The sequence below is a fragment of the Salvelinus fontinalis genome, chromosome 14 (genome assembly GCF_029448725.1).
Source record: "Salvelinus fontinalis isolate EN_2023a chromosome 14, ASM2944872v1, whole genome shotgun sequence".
Lineage (NCBI taxonomy): Eukaryota > Metazoa > Chordata > Actinopteri > Salmoniformes > Salmonidae > Salvelinus > Salvelinus fontinalis.
Window position 1 is genome coordinate 38544466 of NC_074678.1, and position 23659 is coordinate 38568124.

The 23659-nt window shown below is 46.1% G+C and overlaps 1 protein-coding gene across 2 annotated transcripts in view; it reads left to right on the plus strand.

The window, feature by feature from the left end:
* podn (podocan) overlaps positions 1–23659 on the plus strand; it is a 48004-nt gene that overhangs the window by 1306 nt on the left and 23039 nt on the right. The window contains exons 2-7 of one of the 2 annotated variants that reach the window (XM_055861681.1): positions 784–843; positions 1166–1534; positions 5664–5757; positions 12726–12790; positions 20970–21050; positions 21600–21709. In XM_055861681.1, coding sequence (XP_055717656.1) covers positions 1250–1534; positions 5664–5757; positions 12726–12790; positions 20970–21050; positions 21600–21709 — 635 coding nt within the window. In that variant the 5' untranslated portion in view covers positions 784–843; positions 1166–1249. The remainder of the gene's footprint in view (positions 1–783; positions 844–1165; positions 1535–5663; positions 5758–12725; positions 12791–20969; positions 21051–21599; positions 21710–23659) is intronic. The other variant, XM_055861682.1, reaches the window with a different exon arrangement.

Genomic DNA, 23659 nt, shown 5'->3' on the forward strand with positions numbered 1-23659 from the left:
CACACACACACACACACACACACACACACACACACACACACACACACACACACACACACACACACACACACACACACACACACACACACACACACACACACACACACACACACACACACACACACACACACACACACACACACACACACACACACACACACACACACACACAGAGAGAGAGAGGTGAAGTAGTAGTGTCTCTCCAGTCCCTCAGCGGGATTTGAAAGACTGGTCTTATGCGCTCTCTTTTAGATGAATGGTTTTTAAAGGTTAGCCAGGAGAGCAGAGTGCCTGTTTGGAACATGTCCATCAGCACAGGAGAAGGCAACTTAACTACACTGCAGCGCTCTTTCCTGACTGACTGTAGTACACTGTACCAAAGCACTGATCTCAATGGAAGCCTACTTTCTTCCTTCTGGGAGAAGAATAGCAGCACCGCAATGTCTTTATTGTAAAATAAACAACAACAGACTTTGTGTATTTTTCACTCAACTATATGGAAAATAGTCAACCTGAATTGGACAAGACATTTTTATAAAAGAGAACATGGATGCTGGGTGCTGCAGGTCAAACCATAAAATCAACACAAGGTATGAGAGAACAGATTTTAAAAATAAGCCAAACAGGAACAGAATGTCTAACAATCCTCAACAAAAAAGCAGGCGGTTTGTTGTCCTATCAGTCCTTGCAGGTGGTCAGGGGGTGGCCAGCCCTGCTCAGCACTCCAGGGTTGGTTGTTGGGGCAGTGGAACTAGAATTGAAGATGTTTTTTTATTGTCACAGACAGTACAGGTCGTGTCCTCCTTCGCCTAACCACCCCGGGAGCCCTGCTGTTCTGACAATGTGAGCAACATGAGCTACCTTCATCCTTTTATGTTTTAGCTCCTGTCAACATATCATTTGGTTATGCAGGACCATTGCTCTATTTGCTCAGTATGAAAATGTATGCACTCACTACTGTAGTTGCTCTGGATAAAAGCTTCTGCTAAATGACTAAAATGTAAATGTAAGCATTTATTTTCTGTTGAAAACCTCTATAAAGGCAACATAAAAAATGTGTCCCTCTTATTAATTGTGATATGTTATATATGGGCACTGATTACACAATATCTACTTATTTTAGCCATGCTTTGATGTAATACACTGTTATTAAACTGTTTTCCAGACCTATCTGACCATCGGTGGTACAGGGCAGCTCAGGTAGCTCAGGTAGCTGAAGAAGTGAGACGACCAGGCACCACCAGCAGACATGGCCAGGACATCTCTGTTGCAGGGCCTGACTATGTTCCTCCTGGCCTGGGCTCTGGTGCACTGCCAAGCCCCTCTGGAGCCCCAGGAGGAAGAGGAAGAGGACGATCCCATGGAGGAGACAGAGATAGAGACCTTCCTGGTACCGGTCGTGGCGAAGGTGGAGCCGGTGGTGTGTCCTGGCGAGTGTAGCTGTACAGAGGAGGGAGCGGTGGACTGTGCTGGGGTTGACCTCATGGACTTTCCTAGTGAGCTGTCTGAGAGCACGCGCATTCTCTCGCTGCAGGTGGGTCATACACACCCAACATCCACATTCTCTTCCTACAGTTGGGTAATCACACATCCATTAGACCGGGGGGGGGGGTTAACATACGGCCTGCCCGCTCGATCTAGTCTGTGAGGGGGTCCAATCCGCCGCTCGGGTGGTTTGAGTAAAACTGGACACATTGTTGTTGGTTTTTTTTTTTGGGGGGGGGGGGGGGCTTGGAAACGAACCATACAGTACCAGTCAAAAGTTTGGACACACTTACTCATTCCAGGATTTCTCTTTATGTTTACTATTTTCTACATTGTAGAATAATAATGAAGACATCAAAACTATGAAATAACACATATTGAATCATTTAGTAACCAAAAATGTGTAAATATATTTTATATTTGAGATTCTTCAAAGTAGCCACCCTTTGCCTTGATGACAGCTTTGCACACTCTTGGCAATCTCTCAACCAGCTTCATGAGGTAATCACCTGGAATGCATTTCAATTAACAGGTGTGCCTTGTTAAAAGTTATATTGTGGAATTTCTTTCCTTCTTAATGCGTGTGAGCCTATCAGTTGTGTTGTGACAAGATAGAGGTGGTATACAGAAGAGACCCCTATGTGGTAAAAGACCAAGTCCATAGTAAATTAAAATGGGGCCGGAGCAAAAAGCAGACGTTTTACATGCCCCCAACCGATTGTGTTATTTGTTTGTTTATCTGCGTTGTTTGTGACTTATTTTTTACTCATTTTGTAAATACCGTCTCTTATGACCGAAAATAACTTCTAGACATCAGGACTGCAATTACTAACCATGGACTAGCAGAATCCTTTTTCTTCTTTCACGACTCCGACGAGCCCAAGGCGGAGGATATACGGCTCCCTCGGGAACAGGCCCCGAGCTCCGTGATCTGCATGAAGAGGAGGCTGAGAAAGAGAGGCCAGAGAGCGGGCTGCCTGCTGAGAAGTTGAAGGCGATCAAATAAACCCCCACTTCCCTCAGTTCTGCTAGCAAATGTGCAATCTTTGGACAATAAAATCGACGAGTTACGGTTAAGATTAAACTACCAACGGGACATTAAAAACTGTAACATCTTATGCTTCACGGAGTCGTGGCTGAACGACGACAACATCAATGTACATCTGGCTGGTTATACGATGTACCGGCAGGATAGAACAGCAGCTTCTGGTAAGACAAGGGGCGGCGGTCTATGTATTTTTGTAAACAACAGCTGGTGCACGATATCTAAGGAAGTCTCGAAGTCTCGTGCTAGGTTGAGTTTCTTATGATAAGCTGTTGACCACACTACCTACCTAGAGAGTTTTCATCTGTATTCTTTGTAGCTGTTTACATACCACCACAGTCAGAGGCTGGCACTAAGACAGCATTGAATGAGCTGTATTCCGCCATAAGCAAACAAGAAAACGCTCACCCAGAGTCGGCGCTCCTATTAGCCGGGGGACTTTAATGCAGGGAAACTTAAATCAGTTTTAACAAATTTTAAATATGCTACCAGATGGAAAAGAACTCTGGACCACCTATACTCCACACACAGAGACGCATACAAAGCTCTCCCTCACCCTCCATTTGGCAAATCTGACCATAATTCCATCCTCCTGATTCCTGCTTACAAGCAAAAATGTACAGGACTAAGATCTAGTCGTACTACACCGGCTCTGAGGCTCATCGGATGTAGCAGGGCCTGCAAACCGTAACAGACTACAAAGGGAAACACAGCCGAGAACTGCCCAGTGACACAAGCCTAAAAGATGAGCTGAACTACTTCTATGCTTACTTCGAGGCAAATAACACTGAAACATGCATGAGATCACCAGCTGTATCACCAGCTGTACCGGAAGACTGTGTGATCACGCTCTCCATAGCCGATGTGAGTAAGACCTTTAGACAGGTCAACATTCACAAGGCCGCAGGGCCAGACAGATTACCCAAGAACACTAAAGTAACCTGCCTAAATGATTACCGACCTGTAGCACTCACGTCTGTAACCATGAAGTGCTTTGAAAGACTGGTCTTGGCTCACATCGACACCATAATCCCAGAAACCCTAGACCCACTCCAATTTGCATACCACCCCAACAGATCCACAGATGATGCAGTCTCTATTGCAGACTCCTGAACATCTAGTCAAATGGCCAACCAGACTATTTGCATTGCCCCCTCCCCCCTTCCCCTCTCCACAACACTGCCACTCTCTGTTGTCATCTATGGATAGTCACTTTAATTAACTCTACCTGCATGTACATACTACCTCAACTAACATGTGCCCTTGCACATTGACTCTGTACCGGCACCCACCTACAGTCAGTCCATCATTACTTTAAAACACGAAGGTCAGTCAATCCGGAAAATGTCAAGAACTTTGAAAGTTTCAATTGCGATCTCAAAAACTATTAAGCACTACGATGAAAATGGCTGTCATGACCGCCACAGGAAAGGAAGACTCAGAGTTACATCTGCTGCACCGTATACGTTCATTAGAGTTAACTGCACCTCAGATTGCAGCCCAAATAAATGCTTCACAGAGTTCAACTAACAGACACATCTCAACATCAACTGTTCAGAGGAGACTGCGGGAATCAAGCCTTCATGGTCGAATTGCAGCAAATAAACCACTACTAAAGGACACCAATAAGAAGAAGAGACTTGCTTGGGCCAAGAAACAAGTGCAATGGATATTAGACCGGTGGAAATCTGTTCTTTTGTCCTTTGGTAAGACACAGAGTAGGTGAACGGATGATCTCCGCATGTGTGGTTCCCACCATGAAGCATGGAGGAGGTGTGATGATGTGGGGGTGCTTTGCTGGTGACACTGTCAGTGATTTATTTAGAATTCAAGGCACACTTAATCAGCATGGCTACCACAGCATTCTGCAGTGATACACTATCCCATCTGGTTTGCGCTTAGTGGGACTGTCATTTGTTTTTCAACAGGACAGTGACCCAAAACAAACCTCCAGGCTGTGTAAGGGCTATTTGACCAAGAAGGAGAGTGATGGAGTGCTGCATCAGATGACCTGGCCTCCACAATCACCCGACCTCAACCCAATTGAGATGGTTTGAGATGAGTTGGACAGCAGACTGAAGGAAAAGCAGCCAACAAGTGCTCAGCATATGTGGGAACTCCATCAAGACTGTTTGAAAAGCATTCCTCATGAAGCTGGTTGAGAGAATGCCAAGAGTGTGCAAAGCTGTCATCAAGGCAACGTTGAAAAATCTCAAACATAAAATATATTTTAATTTGTTTAACACTTTTTTGGTTACTACATGATTTCATATGTGTTATTCTTACTTTCATAGTAAGAATTAAGAAAAACCCTTGACTGAGTAGGTGTGTCCAAACTTTTGACTGATACTGTATATATACTGTATGTATTGTAGATACATTTTCTTTCTTTCTACAGAAGAAAACTAATTGCAACATGAAATGTTTTCTAAAATACATTTTGGTTTGATGAATACTTTTTTGGTTACTACATGATACCATATGTGTTATTTCATAGTTTGATGTCCTCACCATTATTCTACAGTGTAGAAAATAGTAAAAAAATAAAGAAAAACCTTTGAATGAGTAGGTGTATCCAAACTTTTGACTGGTACTGTACTTTAAAATTATTAAAACTAAATTGAAACTGTATAGAAATGATAATGGACCTGTATTCATACAGTTTCTTGACTGTGTCCAGCTCATTAATAATCATCCAGATGAAAGCTAGATAGTCAGGGAGCATCGAAAAATCCAAAAACGATGGATAGAGGACTATTTTTTGGAAATTGTGATGGCAAGGAAATATAACACATTTTCAGTGAGGCCCTCCGGACTTTGTTGAAGATTGTGACTCCCGGGCGAAATGTGTTTAACACCCCTGCATTAGTCACATATCAGTCAGTTAGCACTAGTGAATTGAACATTGACAGACACACCCAATGTCTGATAGATCTTACCACAAGTGGGTCACACACACCTAAAACCTGATAGATCTTCCTTCATAGGACTGATGTAAGGTTTTAAGAGCATTAGTGAATGCTCTCCAGGGCGGGAGTCAAATTAGTCTAAGTCAATCAATAATGAATGAATGAGGCATTGCTGTTCTGCCAAATAATATTTGTGTCTCCTCTTTGCCTCCGCTTTGTCTTAGAACAACCGGATAGAAATATTAACTATTGAGGACCTGGCACGTCTGCAGCAACTGGAAACACTAAATCTGCAAAACAACCGTCTGACTACGCAAGGTAAGAACTAGACAGAGAGAGAGAAAGAGAGAGAGCAAGGTAAGAACTAGACAGAGAGAGAGAGAGAGAGCAAGGTAAGAACTAGACAGAGAGAGAGAGAGAGCAAGGTAAGAACTAGACAGAGATGGGAGAGAGAGCAAGGTAAGAACTAGACAGAGAGAGAGAGAGCAAGGTAAGAACTAGACAGAGAGAGAGAGAGCAAGGTAAGAACTAGACAGAGAGAGAGAGAGAGCAAAGTAAAAACTAGACAGAGCCGGGAGAGAGAGAGCAAGGTAAAACTAGACAGAGAGCAAGGTAAAACTAGACAGAGATGGGAGAGAGAGAGCAAGGTAAAACTAGACAGATATGGGAGAGAGAGAGCAAGGTGAAAACTAGACAGAGAGCAAGGTAAAACTAGACAGAGATGGGAGAGAGAGAGCAAGGTAAAACTAGACAGAGATGGGAGAGAGAGAGCAAGGTGAAAACTAGACAGAGAGCAAGGTAAAACTAGACAGAGATGGGAGAGAGAGAGCAAGGTAAAACTGGACAGACATGGGAGAGAGAGAGCAAGGTAAAACTAGACAGAGCCGGGAGAGAGAGAGCAAGGTGAAAACTAAACAGAGCCGGGAGAGATAGAGCAAGGTAAAACTAGACAGAGATGGGAGAGAGAGAGCAAGGTAAAACTAGACAGAGCCGGGAGAGAGAGTGCAAGGTAAAACTAGACAGAGCTGGGAGAGAGAGAGCAAGGTGAAAACTAAACAGAGCCGGGAGAGAGAGTGCAAGGTAAAACTAGACAGAGCCGGGAGAGAGAGTGCAAGGTAAAACTAGACAGAGCCGGGAGAGAGAGTGCAAGGTAAAACTAGACAGAGCCGGGAGAGAGAGAGCAAGGTGAAAACTAAACAGAGCCGGGAGAGAGAGTGCAAGGTAAAACTAGACAGAGCCGGGAGAGAGAGAGCAAGGTGAAAACTAAACAGAGCCGGGAGAGAGAGTGCAAGGTAAAACTAGACAGAGCCGGGAGAGAGAGAGCAAGGTAAAACTAGACAGAGCCGGGAGAGATAGAGCAAGGGGAAAACTAGACAGAGCCGGGAGAGAGAGAGCAAGGTGAAAACTAAACAGAGCCGGGAGAGAGAGTGCAAGGTAAAACTAGACAGAGCCGGGAGAGAGAGAGCAAGGTGAAAACTAAACAGAGCCGGGAGAGAGAGAGCAAGGTGAAAACTAAACAGAGCCGGGAGAGAGAGTGCAAGGTAAAACTAGACAGAGCCGGGAGAGAGAGTGCAAGGTGAAAACTAAACAGAGCCGGGAGAGAGAGAGCAAGGTGAAAACTAAACAGAGCCGGGAGAGAGAGTGCAAGGTAAAACTAGACAGAGATGGGAGAGAGAGAGCAAGGTGAAAACTAAACAGAGCCGGGAGAGAGAGTGCAAGGTAAAACTAGACAGAGCCGGGAGAGAGAATGCAAGGTAAAACTAGACAGAGCCGGGAGAGAGAGAGCAAGGTGAAAACTAAACAGAGCCGGGAGAGAGAGTGCAAGGTAAAACTAGACAGAGCCGGGAGAGAGAATGCAAGGTAAAACTAGACAGAGCCGGGAGAGAGAGAGCAAGGTGAAAACTAAACAGAGCCGGGAGAGAGAGTGCAAGGTAAAACTAGACAGAGCCGGGAGAGAGAATGCAAGGTAAAACTAGACAGAGCCGGGAGAGAGAGTGCAAGGTAAAACTAAACAGAGCCGGGAGAGAGAGAGCAAGGTGAAAACTAAACAGAGCCGGGAGAGAGAGTGCAAGGTAAAACTAGACAGAGCCGGGAGAGAGAATGCAAGGTAAAACTAGACAGAGCCGGGAGAGAGAGTGCAAGGTAAAACTAAACAGAGCCGGGAGAGAGAATGCAAGGTAAAACTAAACAGAGCCGGGAGAGAGAGAGCAAGGTAAAAACTAAACAGAGCCGGGAGAGAGAGAGCAAGGTAAAACTAGACAGCCGGGAGAGAGAGAGCAAGGTGAAAACTAAACAGAGCCGGGAGAGAGAGTGCAAGGTAAAACTAGACAGAGCCGGGAGAGAGAGAGCAAGGTAAAACTAGACAGAGCCGGGAGAGAGAGAGCAAGGTGAAAACTAAACAGAGCCGGGAGAGAGAGAGCAAGGTAAAACTAGACAGAGCCGGGAGAGAGAGAGCAAGGTGAAAACTAAACAGAGCCGGGAGAGAGAGAGCAAGGTGAAAACTAAACAGAGCCGGGAGAGAGAGTGCAAGGTAAAACTAGACAGAGCCGGGAGAGAGAGTGCAAGGTGAAAACTAAACAGAGCCGGGAGAGAGAGAGCAAGGTGAAAACTAAACAGAGCCGGGAGAGAGAGTGCAAGGTAAAACTAGACATAGCCGGGAGAGAGAGAGCAAGGTGAAAACTAAACAGAGCCGGGAGAGAGAGAGCAAGGTAAAACTAGACAGAGCCGGGAGAGAGAGAGCAAGGTGAAAACTAAACAGAGCCGGGAGAGAGAGAGCAAGGTGAAAACTAAACAGAGCCGGGAGAGAGAGTGCAAGGTAAAACTAGACAGAGCCGGGAGAGAGAGAGCAAGGTGAAAACTAAACAGAGCCGGGAGAGAGAGTGCAAGGTAAAACTAGACAGAGCCGGGAGAGAGAGTGCAAGGTGAAAACTAAACAGAGCCGGGAGAGAGAGAGCAAGGTGAAAACTAAACAGAGCCGGGAGAGAGAGTGCAAGGTAAAACTAGACAGAGATGGGAGAGAGAGAGCAAGGTGAAAACTAAACAGAGCCGGGAGAGAGAGTGCAAGGTAAAACTAGACAGAGCCGGGAGAGAGAATGCAAGGTAAAACTAGACAGAGCCGGGAGAGAGAGAGCAAGGTGAAAACTAAACAGAGCCGGGAGAGAGAGTGCAAGGTAAAACTAGACAGAGCCGGGAGAGAGAATGCAAGGTAAAACTAGACAGAGCCGGGAGAGAGAGAGCAAGGTGAAAACTAAACAGAGCCGGGAGAGAGAGTGCAAGGTAAAACTAGACAGAGCCGGGAGAGAGAATGCAAGGTAAAACTAGACAGAGCCGGGAGAGAGAGTGCAAGGTAAAACTAAACAGAGCCGGGAGAGAGAGAGCAAGGTGAAAACTAAACAGAGCCGGGAGAGAGAGTGCAAGGTAAAACTAGACAGAGCCGGGAGAGAGAATGCAAGGTAAAACTAGACAGAGCCGGGAGAGAGAGTGCAAGGTAAAACTAAACAGAGCCGGGAGAGAGAATGCAAGGTAAAACTAAACAGAGCCGGGAGAGAGAGAGCAAGGTAAAAACTAAACAGAGCCGGGAGAGAGAGAGCAAGGTAAAACTAGACAGAGCCGGGAGAGAGAGAGCAAGGTGAAAACTAAACAGAGCCGGGAGAGAGAGTGCAAGGTAAAACTAGACAGAGCCGGGAGAGAGAGAGCAAGGTAAAACTAGACAGAGCCGGGAGAGAGAGAGCAAGGTGAAAACTAAACAGAGCCGGGAGAGAGAGAGCAAGGTAAAACTAGACAGAGCCGGGAGAGAGAGAGCAAGGTGAAAACTAAACAGAGCCGGGAGAGAGAGAGCAAGGTGAAAACTAAACAGAGCCGGGAGAGAGAGTGCAAGGTAAAACTAGACAGAGCCGGGAGAGAGATTGCAAGGTGAAAACTAAACAGAGCCGGGAGAGAGAGAGCAAGGTGAAAACTAAACAGAGCCGGGAGAGAGAGTGCAAGGTAAAACTAGACATAGCCGGGAGAGAGAGAGCAAGGTGAAAACTAAACAGAGCCGGGAGAGAGAGAGCAAGGTAAAACTAGACAGAGCCGGGAGAGAGAGAGCAAGGTGAAAACTAAACAGAGCCGGGAGAGAGAGAGCAAGGTGAAAACTAAACAGAGCCGGGAGAGAGAGTGCAAGGTAAAACTAGACAGAGCCGGGAGAGAGAGAGCAAGGTGAAAACTAAACAGAGCCGGGAGAGAGAGTGCAAGGTGAAAACTAAACAGAGCCGGGAGAGAGAGAGCAAGGTGAAAACTAAACAGAGCCGGGAGAGAGAGTGCAAGGTGAAAACTAAACAGAGCCGGGAGAGAGAGAGCAAGGTAAAACTAGACAGAGATGGGAGAGAGAGAGCAAGGTGAAAACTAAACAGAGCCGGGAGAGAGAGAGCAAGGTGAAAACTAAACAGAGCCGGGAGAGAGAGAGCAAGGTAAAACTAGACAGAGCCGGGAGAGAGAATGCAAGGTGAAAACTAAACAGAGCCGGGAGAGAGAGTGCAAGGTGAAAACTAAACAGAGCCGGGAGAGAGAGAGCAAGGTGAAAACTAAACAGAGCCGGGAGAGAGAGTGCAAGGTAAAACTAGACAGAGCCGGGAGAGAGAGAGCAAGGTGAAAACTAAACAGAGCCGGGAGAGAGAGAGCAAGGTGAAAACTAAACAGAGCCGGGAGAGAGAGTGCAAGGTAAAACTAGACAGAGCCGGGAGAGAGAGAGCAAGGTGAAAACTAAACAGAGCCGGGAGAGAGAGTGCAAGGTGAAACTAAACAGAGCCGGGAGAGAGAGAGCAAGGTAAAACTAGACAGAGCCGGGAGAGAGAGAGCAAGGTGAAAACTAAACAGAGCCGGGAGAAAGAGAGCAAGGTAAAACTAGACAGAGCCGGGAGAGAGAGAGCAAGGTGAAAACTAAACAGAGCCGGGAGAGAGAGAGCAAGGTAAAACTAGACAGAGATGGGAGAGAGAGAGCAAGGTGAAAACTAAACAGAGCCGGGAGAGAGAGAGCAAGGTGAAAACTAAACAGAGCCGGGAGAGAGAGTGCAAGGTAAAACTAGACAGAGCCGGGAGAGAGAGTGCAAGGTAAAACTAGACAGAGCCGGGAGAGAGAGAGCAAGGTGAAAACTAAACAGAGCCGGGAGAGAGAGAGCAAGGTAAAACTAGACAGAGAGCAAGGTAAAACTAGACAGAGTGTCACGATTGTCTACTTCGTCCTCCTCCTCAGACGAGGAGAGGCGAGAAGGATCAGAGGACCAATGCGCAGCGTGATAGTTTTCTGACATAATGATATTTATTAAAGTAAAACGAAACACAAAAACACTATAACAGACTACAAAACAAATAAACGATGTAGACAGACCTGACTTGAGAACTTACAAACTATGAAGAACACACGAACAGGAACAGACTACATAAATGAACGAACAAACCGAAACAGTCCCGTGTGGTGCAACATACAGAGACACGGAAGACAACCACCCACAACAAACAATGTGAAACAACCTCCCTATGTATGGTTCTCAATCAGAGGAAAACGTAAAACACGTGCCTCTGATTGAGAGCCATACAAGGTCAATTAAACCTGACACTTAACATAGAACAAACAACACAGACTGCCCACCCAGCTCACGTCCTGACCCACTAAACACAACTATACAAAAGGAAAACAAGGTCAGGAACGTGACACAGAGATGGGAGAGAGATAGCAAGGTGAAAACTAGACAGAGAGCAAGGTAAAACTAGACAGAGATGGGAGAGAGAGAGCAAGGTAAAACTAGACAGAGATGGGAGAGAGAGACCAAGGTGAAAACTAGACAGAGAGCAAGGTAAAACTAGACAGAGATGGGAGAGAGAGAGCAAGGTAAAACTAGACAGAGCCGGGAGAGAGAGAGCAAGGTAAAACTAGACAGAGATGGGAGAGAGAGAGCAAGGTAAAAACTAGACAGAGGGGCCTCCCGGGTGGCGCAGTGGTTTAAGACACTGTGGCAGGCCGTGCGCATGCACGCTGACACGGTCTCCAGGTGTACGGTGTTTCCTCCGACACATTGGTGCGGCTGGCTTCCCGGTTAAGTGGGCATTGTGTCAAATAAGCAGAGCGGCTTGGCTGGGTCGTGTTTCGGAGGATGCACGGCTCTCGACCTTCGTCTCTCCCAAGTCCGTACGGGAGTTGCAGCGATGTGACAAGACTGTAACTATCAATTATATACCATGATATTGGCGAGAAAAAGGGGTAAAATAAATAATTTTTAAATAAATAGAGAGCAAGGTAAAACTAGACAGAGAGAGAGAGAGCAAGGTAAAAACTAGACAGAGAGAGAGAGAGCAAGGTAAAAACTAGACAGAGAGAGAGAGAGCTCAAGGTAAAAACTAGACAGAGACAGAAATGGAGAGCAAGGTAAAAACTAGACAGAGACAGAAATAGAGAGCAAGGTAAGAACCTGAGAGAGCAAGGTAAGAACTAGGGAGAGAGAGAGAGAGCAAGATAAGAACTAGGGAGAGAGAGAGAGAGCAAGGCAAGAACTAGGGAGAGAGAGAGAGAAATGTAAGAACTAGACAGAGAGAGAGAGCAAGGTAAGAACTAGACAGAGAGAGAGAGAGCAAAGTAAGAACTAGACAGAAAGTAGACAGACAGACAGACAGACAGACAGACAGACAGACAGACAGACAGACAGACAGACAGACAAACAAACATTCATTCATTCATTCATTCATTCATTTAGTCTGAAAGTAGCCAAGGGAGAAAGAGACAGACAGACGTTAGTCTGACCATGCAAGATAAACTAGACACAGAGACTAAGAGAGAAAGAATCAAACAAAAATAACAAATTAATGACATCACGGGACGGAGATCTGAAAGTAGCTAGTGGAGATACAGACAGACAGACATTTTTTATTTGTTGACAACAAACTGTGAGAACTATGTTTGTGTCTATTATTATTGTCTTGTTCTTTCTGTCTTTCTCTGTCTGGGTCCATGTGGAATTGCAGCCTCTGGCAGACTGTCGGTTTACAGACGGCTCCAGTTCTTCTAGATCCACCCCATTTATAATATATGCTTAGCTGGAATTATGATTAACATATGTGTGTTATTTTCTCTTATTTGCTGTCCAGCTTTTTTTCACTTAAGTAAAGCAGTACGATCTTTATCTTCTGTGTTGTATATGCTTTTAGGCATGGGTTGAAGGCTGAATAACATATTCTATATTCATGTTCCATTTAGTTTGTGTGTGTGTTTATGTGTGTGTGTTTATGTGTGTGTGTGCATGTGCGCGTGTTTTCAGGCCTTGAAGATGAAGGGTTTACAGTGCTGGAACAGCTGACCTACTTGTACTTGGCCAATAACAAGGTGCGTCATTATAAACACAGTCGTAAACACAGACCTTGAGCCTTCAGAAAAAACAAATCGCTATTCTTCCCTCACTGTTACAGAACTTGAATCTGGTTCATTTGGGCCTATGTAAACATTCTTCAGTTCGTTTTCACGGTCACACTTTATTTGGATAGTCCGGATTTCCCATCTGTAGATGCTCTACAGATGGTCATACTATCAACAAATGATCTGTTGATAAGTAACTGCTTGCAAAGGTTATGGTTAGGGTTAGGTTTAGAATAAGGGTTAGGGTAAAGGTAAAGACTATGGCTAGGGTTAAGATTAGGATAAGAGTTAGGGTTAGGATTATGATAAGGGTTAGGATTAGGATAAGGGTTAGGGTTATGATTAGGATTAGGATAAGGGTTAGGGTTAGGATTAGGATTAGGATAAGGGTTAGGGTTAGGATTAGTAGATAGTCTTTAGAGCATCTACAGATGAACTATCCAATTAAAGTGTTACCGTTTTCACATGTGGTAATCATTCATACTTAATCAGAACTCCCAGGAGAGAGAAGCACACAGTATAGTGTGCTGTGCTCATTAAAAGTGCTGCTAGGGTCACCATGGAGCTCTCTGAAACCATCTTCACACCTCTACTTGGTTCTATTCCTATAGGAATCATAACAAGAAAACAACTGTTTTAAAGTTGTATTTTGAGCAATCCAAAGCATACTGAGTGAGCTTGGATGGTCTCCAGGTTGAGTCCGACATCCACAAGAATTCAGCAATACAAATATGTAATGACTCAGGCTAGAGCCATAACACAATATCTCCCTCCAAAGAGTAATTGCTTTCTGAACAAAACCGCAAAATAACCAAATGGCTGAAATACCCGTTAAAAAAATGCTTTTGTTGGTTCTAGAATTAACATTTTCCTTTCCATTCCATACTTGGATCTTCCACCCTGGATCTTCCACCCTGGATCTTCTATTCTTAGTGTGTCAAAGTATAATTCTGTGTGAAATGTCTAATATATTATTTTATGTTGTGATGTTGTATGTTTGCCAGCAGTGCTGCTGTTGCCAGCAGGAAAGGTGGCAGACAGTCAACCAGGCAATATCCATTCTCTTCTCACCCAGTGTGTGCCAGCTTATGGTTGTAATCACTTCCAGTGTATCCATGCCAGCTGGTCAGATCTAAAATGTCGCTGTGGCATACAGTCGTTTTTGACTGTGCGAGAGAGGGGTGAGGGAGAAAGAGAGTGAGGGAGAGAGAGAGCGAGAAAGTGCGAGGTAGGGAGAGAACGGGAGAGGGGGAGGTGGAGAGATAGAGAAAGGGAGAGAAACAGAAAGAAAGGGGGATTTTAAAGTGCTCACTAAGCCTAAAAGAAACCCATGTTACTTTAATCCATAAAAGCATGTTGAAAAGGGAGCAGATATAAAGCCATGTAACACTAACGTTAAGCTTGCTACTACTGTAGCAGTTACTCCTATTTCTGTATACTCTCTCTGTTACTACGTCTGTAATACTTTATATAATATTCAGAGGAGTGACTGAAAGGAGTTTTGCATATACCCTGTTTTAGATGAGGGAAGAGTAAGGCCTGCCATAGTCATACAGTGCATTCGGAAAGTATTCAGAACCCTCCATATTTTGTTACATTATTTTAAATTTATTAAATAATTCCCCCCCCCTCATCAATCTACACACAATACCCCATTATGACAAAGCAAAAACAGGTTTTATTTTTTTTGTTGCACATTTATATATACACTGCTCAAAAAAAATAAAGAGAACACTTAAACAACACAATGTAACTCCAAGTCAATCACACTTCTGTGAAATCAAACTGTCCACTTAGGAAGCAACACTGATTGACAATAAATTTCACATGCTGTTGTGCAAATGGAATAGACAAAAGGTGGAAATTATAGGCAATTAGCAAGACACCCCCAAAAAAGGAGTGATTCTGCAGGTGGTGACCACAGACCACTTCTCAGTTCCTATGCTTCCTGGCTGATGTTTTAGTCACTTTTGAATGCTGGCGGTGCTCTCACTCTAGTGGTAGCATGAGACGGAGTCTACAACCCACACAAGTTTCTTTGTGTGGGCCGCACAGCCCTCCATGTGCTCGTCAGAGGTAGCCTGACTGCCAATAGGTACCGAGATGAGATCCTCAGACCCCTTGTGAGACCATATGCTGACACATGCACATTTGTGGCCTGCTGGAGGTCATTTTGCAGGGCTCTGGCAGTGCTCCTCCTTGCACAAAGGCGGAGGTAGCGGTCCTGCTGCTGGGTTGTTGCCCTCCTACGGCCTCCTCCACGTCTCCTGATGTACTGACCTGTCTCCTGGTAGCGCCTTCATGCTCTGGACACTACGCTGACAGACACAGCAAACCTTTTTGCCACAGCTCGCATTGATGTGCCATCCTGGATGAACTGCACTACCTGAGCCACTTGTGTGGGTTGTAGACTCCGTCTCATGCTACCACTAGAGTGAGAGCACCGCCAGCATTCAAAAGTGACCAAAACATCAGCCAGGAAGCATAGGAACTGAGAAGTGGTCTGTGGTCACCACCTGCAGAATCACTCCTTTTTTGGGGGTGTCTTGCTAATTGCCTATAATTTCCACCTTTTGTCTATTCCATTTTCACAACAGCATGTGAAATTTATTGTCAATCAGTGTTGCTTCCTAAGTGGACAGTTTGATTTCACAGAAGTGTGATTGACTTGGAGTTACATTGTGTTGTTTAAGTGTTCCCTTTATTTTTTTGAGCAGTGTATAAAAAATATATGTATTACATTTACATAAGTATTCACTTTTTACTCAGTACTTTGTTGAAGCACCTTTGGCAGCGATTACAGCCTCGAGTCTTCTTGCGTATGACGCTACAAGCTTGGCACACCTGTATTCGGTGAGTTTCCCCCATTCAAGCTCTGTCAAGTTGGAAGGGGAGCGTCGCTGCACAGCTATTTTCAAGTCTTTCCAGAGTTGTTCGATTGGGTTCAAGTCCGGACTCTGTCTAAGTTTTCATCAAGGATCTCTCTGTACTTTGCTCCGTTCATCTTTCCCTCGATCCCAACTAGTCTCCCAGTCCTTGCCACTGAAAAACATCCCCACAGCATGATGCTGCCACTACCATGCTGCCAGGTTTCTTCCAGACGTGAGACTTGGCATTCAGGCCAAAGAGTTCAATCTTGGTTTCATCAGACCAGAGAATCTTGTTTCTCATGGTCTGGGAGTCTTTAGGTGCCTTTTGCAAACCCCAAGCGGGCTGTCATGTGCCTTTTACTGAGGAGTGGTTTCTGTCTGGCCACTCTATCATAAAGGCCTGATTGGTGGAGTACTGCAGAGATGGTTGTCTTTCTGGAAGGTTCTCCCATCTCCACAGAGGAACACTGGAGCTTTGTCAGAGTGACCATCGGGTTCTTGGTCACCTCCCTGACCAAGGCCCTTCTCCCCGTATTGCTCAGTTTGGCCGGGCAGCCAGCTCTAGGAAGAGTCTTGGTGGTTCCAAACTTCTTCCATTTAAGAATGACGGCGGCCACTGTGTTCTTGGGGACCTTCAATGCTGCATAATGTTTTGGTACCCTTCCCCAGATCTGTGCCTCAACACAATCCTGACTTGGAGCTCTACGGACAGTTCCTTCAACCTAATTACTTGTTTTTTTACTCTGACATGCACTGTCAACTGTGGGACCTTATATAGACACGTGCGTGCCTTTCCAAATCATGTCCAAACAATTGCATTTACCACAGTTGGACTCCAGTCAAGTTGTAGAAACATCTCAAGGATGATAAATGGAATCCGTATGCACCTGAGGTCAATTTCGAGGCTCATAGCAAAGGGTCTGAACACAAAATTGCAAAAATTTCTAAAAACCTGTTTTCATTTTGTCAATATAGTGCATTGTGTATAGATTGATGAGGAAAACATGTAATTTAATACATTTTTGAATACGGCTCTCATGAAACAAAATTTGGAAAAAGTCAAGGGATCTGAGTACTTTCTGAATGCACTCTATGCCAACAATGCAGTAACTTCCTGTTGACGTATGGGACATTTTTGCAAATTTACTGAAAATGAAATACAGAAATATCTAATTTACATACGTATTCACACCCCTGAGTCAATACTTTGTAGAAGCACCTTTGACAGCGATTACCGCTGTGAGTCTTTCTGGGTAAGTCTGTGCAACATTTGCCCATTATTCTTTTCTAAATCTTCAAGATCTGTCAAATTTGTTGTTGATCATTGCTAGACAACCATTTTCAGGTCTTACCATAGATTTTCAAGTAGATTTAAGTAAAAACTGTAACTTAGCGACTCCGGAACATTCACTGTCGTCTTGGTAAGCAGCTCCAGTTTAGATTTGGCCTTATGTTTTGGGTTATTGTCCTGCTCAAAGGTGAATTCAACTCCCAGTGTCTTGTGGAAAGCTGACTGAACAAGGTTTTCCTCAAGAATTTTGCCTGTGCTTGGCTACGTTCTGTTTCTTTTTTATCCTGAAAATCTTCCCAGTCCTTAGCAATTACAAGTATACCCATAATATGATGCAGCCACCAGTATGCTTGAAAATATTGAGAGTGGTTCTCAGTAATTTGTTGTATTGGATTTGCCCCATACATAACACTTTGTATTCAGGACAAAAAGTGAATTGCTTTACCACATTTTTTGCAGTATTTCATTAGTGCCTTGTTGGAAACAGGATGCATGTTTTGGAGTATTTTTATTCTGTACAGGCTTCCTTCTTTTCACTCTGTCAATTAGGTTGTTATTGTGGAGCAATTGCAATGTTGTTGATCCATCCTCAATTTTCTCCTATCTCAGCCATTAAACTCTGTAACTGTTTTAAAGTCACCATTGGCTTCATGGTGAAATCCCTGAACGTTTTTCTTTCCTCTCCGGCAACTGAGTTAGGAAGGACACCTGTATCTTTGTGGTGACTGGGTGTATTGATACACAATCCAAAGTGTAACTAATAACTTCACTATGATCAAAGGGATATTCAATGTTTGCTTTAAAAAAAAATCCATCTACCAATAGGTGCATTGGAAAACCTGGTCTTTGTGGTTGAATCTGTGTTTGAAAGTCAATGCTCGACTGAGGGACCTTACACATAATTGTATGTGTGGTGTACAGAGATGAGGTAGTCATTTAAAAATCATGCTAAACACTGTTATTGCACACAGAGTGAGTCCATGGAACTTATTATGTGACTTGTTAAGTGCATTCTTACTCCTGAACATATTTACATTTACATTTAACATTTAAGTCATTTAGTAGACGCTCTTATCCAGAGCGACTTACAAATTGGTGCATTCACCTTATGACATCCAGTGGAACAGCCACTTTACAATAGTGCATCTAAATCTTTTAATGGGGGGGGGGGGGGGGGGGGGGTCAGAAGGATTGCTTTATCCTATCCTAGGTATTCCTTAAAGAGGTGGGGTTTCAGGTGTCTCCGGAAGGTGGTGATTGACTCCGCTGTCCTGGCGTCGTGAGGGAGTTTGTTCCACCATTGGGGTGCCAGAGCAGCGAACAGTTTTGACTGGGCTGAGCGGGAACTGTACTTCCTCAGTGGTAGGGAGTCGAGCAGGCCAGAGGTGGATGAACGCAGTGCCCTTGTTTGGGTGTAGGGCCTGATCAGAGCCTGAAGGTACTGAGGTGCCGTTCCCCTCACAGCTCCGTAGGCAAGCACCATGGTCTTGTAGCGGATGCGAGCTTCAACTGGAAGCCAGTGTAGAGAGCGGAGGAGCGGGGTGACGTGAGAGAACTTGGGAAGGTTGAACACCAGATGGGCTGCGGCGTTCTGGATGAGTTGTAGGGATTTAATGGCACAGGCAGGGAGCCCAGCCAACAGCGAGTTGCAGTAATCCAGACGGGAGATGACAAGTGCCTGGATTAGGACCTGCGCCGCTTCCTGTGTGAGGCAGGGTCGTACTCTGCGGATGTTGTAGAGCATGAACCTACAGGAACGGGCCACCGCCTTGATGTTAGTTGAGAACGACAGGGTGTTGTCCAGGATCACGCCAAGGTTCTTAGCGCTCTGGGAGGAGGACACAATGGAGTTGTCAACCGTGATGGCGAGATCATGGAACGGGCAGTCCTTCCCCGGGAGGAAGAGCAGCTCCGTCTTGCCGAGGTTCAGCTTGAGGTGGTGATCCGTCATCCACACTGATATGTCTGCCAGACATGCAGAGATGCGATTCGCCACCTGGTCATCAGAAGGGGGAAAGGAGAAGATTAATTGTGTGTCGTCTGCATAGCAATGATAGGAGAGACCATGTGAGGTTATGACAGAGCCAAGTGACTTGGTGTATAGCGAGAATAGGAGAGGGCCTAGAACAGAGCCCTGGGGGACACCAGTGGTGAGAGCGCGTGGTGAGGAGACAGATTCTCGCCACGCCACCTGGTAGGAGCGACCTGTCAGGTAGGACGCAATCCAAGCGTGGGCCGCGCCGGAGATGCCCAACTCGGAGAGGGTGGAGAGGAGGATCTGATGGTTCACAGTATCGAAGGCAGCCGATAGGTCTAGAAGGATGAGAGCAGAGGAGAGAGAGTTAGCTTTAGCAGTGCGGAGCGCCTCCGTGATACAGAGAAGAGCAGTCTCAGTTGAATGACTAGTCTTGAAACCTGACTGATTTGGATCAAGAAGGTCATTCTGAGAGAGATAGCAGGAGAGCTGGCCAAGGACGGCACGTTCAAGAGTTTTGGAGAGAAAAGAAAGAAGGGATACTGGTCTGTAGTTGTTGACATCGGAGGGATCGAGTGTAGGTTTTTTCAGAAGGGGTGCAACTCTCGCTCTCTTGAAGACGGAAGGGACGTAGCCAGCGGTCAAGGATGAGTTGATGAGCGAGGTGAGGTAAGGGAGAAGGTCTCCGGAAATGGTCTGGAGAAGAGAGGAGGGGATAGGGTCAAGCGGGCAGGTTGTTGGGCGGCCGGCCGTCACAAGACGCGAGATTTCATCTGGAGAGAGAGGGGAGAAAGAGGTCAGAGCACAGGGTAGGGCAGTGTGAGCAGAACCAGCGGTGTCGTTTGACTTAGCAAACGAGGATCGGATGTCGTCGACCTTCTTTTCGAAATGGTTGACGAAGTCGTCTGCAGAGAGGGAGGAGGGGGGGGGGAGGGGGAGGAGGATTCAGGAGGGAGGAGAAGGTGGCAAAGAGCTTCCTAGGGTTAGAGGCAGATGCTTGGAATTTAGAGTGGTAGAAAGTGGCTTTAGCAGCAGAGACAGAAGAGGAAAATGTAGAGAGGAGGGAGTGAAAGGATGCCAGGTCCGCAGGGAGGCGAGTTTTCCTCCATGCCCGGAGCCCTGTTCTGTGAGCTCGCAATGAGTCGTCGAGCCACGGAGCGGGAGGGGAGGACCGAGCCGGCCTGGAGGATAGCGGACATAGAGAGTCAGGATGCAAAGGATGCAGAAAGGGAGGAGAGGAGGGTTGAGGAGGCAGAATCAGGAGATAGGTTGGAGAAGGTTTGAGCAGAGGGAAGAGATGATATGATGGAAGAGGAGAGAGTAGCGGGGGAGAGAGAGCGAAGGTTGGGACGGCGCGATACCATCCGAGTAGGGGCAGTGTGGGAAGTGTTGGATGAGAGCGAGAGGGAAAAGGATACAAGGTAGTGGTCGGAGACTTGGAGGGGAGTTGCAATGAGGTTAGTGGAAGAACAGCATCTAGTAAAGATGAGGTCAAGCGTATTGCCTGCCTTGTGAGTAGGGGGGGAAGGTGAGAGGGTGAGGTCAAAAGAGGAGAGGAGTGGAAAGAAGGAGGCAGAGAGGAATGAGTCAAAGGTAGACGTGGGGAGGTTAAAGTCACCCAGAACTGTGAGAGGTGAGCCGTCCTCAGGAAAGGAGCTTATCAAGGCATCAAGCTCATTGATGAACTCTCCGAGGGACCTGGAGGGCGATAAATGATAAGGATGTTAAGCTTGAAAGGGCTGGTAACTGTGACAGCATGGAATTCAAAGGAGGCGATAGACAGATGGGAAAGGGGAGAAAGAGAGAATGACCACTTGGGAGAGATGAGGATCCCGGTGCCACCACCCCGCTGACCAGAAGGTCTCGGGGTGTGCGAGAACACGTGGGCAGACGAAGAGAGAGCAGTAGGAGTAGCAGTGTTATCTGTGGTGAGCCATGTTTCCGTCAGTGCCAAGAAGTCGAGGGACTGGAGGGAAGCATAGGCTGAGATGAACTCTGCCTTGTTGGCCGCAGATCGGCAGTTCCAGAGGCTGCCGGAGACCTGGAGACCGGAGACCTCCTTTCCTGAGGACGGCTCACCTCTCACAGTTCTGGGTGACTTTAACCTCCCCACGTCTACCTTTGACTCATTCCTCTCTGCCTCCTTCTTTCCACTCCTCTCCTCTTTTGACCTCACCCTCTCACCCCCCCCCCCCCCTACTCACAAGGCAGGCAATACGCTTGACCTCATCTTTACTAGATGCTGTTCTTCCACTAACCTCAACATATTTAGGCTTGCCATAACAAAGGGGTTGAATACTTTCCAGCTTTACATTATTAATGAATTTGTAAAAATGTCAAAAACACAATTTCACTTTGACATTATGGGGTATTGTGTGTAGGCCAGTGACAAACCATCTCAAATTAATCAATTTTAAATTCTGTCTGGTATGCAAAATGTGGAAAAAGTCAAGTGGTGTGAATACTTTCTGAAGGAATGTAAATGAACCCTTACTGCCAGTGCATACTGCTCTTTAGTGGTCAGTACAACAGTAGAAAAGAAAGGAAGAGAGTAACATCCCCCCCCCCCACCCCTCTCTCTCCCCCACCTCTCTCTCTCCCCCTTCCTCTCTGTCTCTGTCTCCCTGTCGTTTTCCCTCCCAGCTCACCACAGCACCCAGACACCTGCCTCCCTCACTGGTCAGTGCTGATTTTGCCGCTAATTCACTCACAAAGATCTACCCGTACACATTTGGCCAGAAGCCAGGACTGAAGTAAGTGAGTGTGTCTGTCTGTGTGTGTGTGTGTGTGTGTGTGTGTGTGGATAGGTTGGTTGGTGGGAGGTTTTGTGTAGGAGGATTACATTCTCACAGTAGATTACATTACATTCTCACAGTAGAAAGGTCTTATTCAACTATTACAGACTACAAAGGGAAGCACAGCCGAGAGCTGCCCAGTGACACGAGCCTACCAGATGAGCTAAATTACTTCTATGCTCGCTTCGAGGCAAGTAACACTGAAACATGCATGAGAGCACCAGCTGTTCCGGACGACTGTGTGATCACGCTCTCCGCAGCCGATGTGAGTAAGACCTTTAAACAGGTCAACATTCACAAGGCCGCAGGGCCAGACGGGTTACCAGGATGTGTACTCCGAGCATGCGCTGACCAACTGGCAAGTGTATTCACTGACATTTTCAACCTCTCCTTGTCTGAGTCTGTAATACCAACATGTTTCAAGCAGACCACCATAGTCCCTGTGCCCAAGAACCCTAAGGTAACCTGCCTAAATGACTACCGACCCGTAGCACTCACGTCTGTAGCCATGAAGTGCTTTGAAATGCTGGTCATGGGTCACATCAACAGCATTATCCCACTCCAATTTGCATACCGCCTCAACAGATCCACAGATGATGAAATCTCTATTGCACTCCACACTGCCCTTTCACAAATGGCACAAAAGGAACACCTATGTGAGAATGCTATTCATTGACTATAGCTTAGCATTCAACACCATAGTGCCCTCAAAGCTCATGACTAAGCTAAGGACCCTGGGACTAAACACCTCCCTCTGCAACTAGATCCTGGAATTCCTGATGGGCCACCCCCAGATGGTAAGGGTAGGTAACAACACATCCGCCACACTGATCCTTAACACAGGGACTCCTCAGGGGTGCGTGCTCAGTCCCCTCCTGTACTCCCTGTTCATTCATGACTGCACGGCCAGGCATGACTCCAACACCATCATTAAGTTTGCTGATGACACAACAGTGGTAGGCCTGATCATCAACAACGACGAGACAGCATATAGGGAGGTCAGAGACCTGGCCGTGTGGTGCCAGAACAACAACCTCTCCCTCAACATGATCAAGACTAAGGAGATGATTGTGGACTACAGGAAAAGGAGGACCGAGCACGCCACCATTCTCATCGACGGAGCTGTAGTGGAGCAGGTTGAGAGCTTCAAGTTCCTTGGTGTCCACATCACCAACAAACTAACATGGTCCAAGCACACCAAGACAGTCGTGAAGAGGGCACGACAAAACGTATTCCCCCCTCAGGAGACTAAAAAGATTTGGCAATGGTCCTCAGATGCCAAAAGGTTATACAGCTGCACCATCGAGAGCATCCTGACTGGTTGCATCACTGCCTGGTATGACAACTGCTCGGCCTCCATCCGCAAGGCACTACAGAGAGTAGTGCGTACAACCCAGTACATCACTGGGGCCACGCTTCCTGCCATCCGGGACCTCTATACCAGACAGTGTCAGAGGAAGACCTTAAAAATTGTCAAAGACTCCAGCCACCGTAGTCATAGACTGTTCTCTCTGCTACTGCATGGCAAGCAGTACCGAAGCGCCAAGTCTAGGTCCAAGATGCTTCTAAACAGCTTCTAGCCCAAAGCCATAAGACTACTGAACATTTAATCAAATGGCTACCCAGACTACTTGCATTGTCCCCCACCCCCTTTTACGCTGCTGCTACTCACTGTTGTTATCTATGCATAAGTCACTTTAATAACTCTGCCCACATGTATATATTACCTCAATTACCTTCGACTAACCGGTGCCCCCGCACATTGACTCTGTACCGGTACCCCCTGTATATAGCTTTGCTATTGTTATTTTACTGCTCCCCATTCATTATTTGTTACTTTATTTCTTATTTTTTTAGGTACTTTTCTTAAAACTGCATTGTAGGTTAAGGGCTTGTAAGTAAGCATTT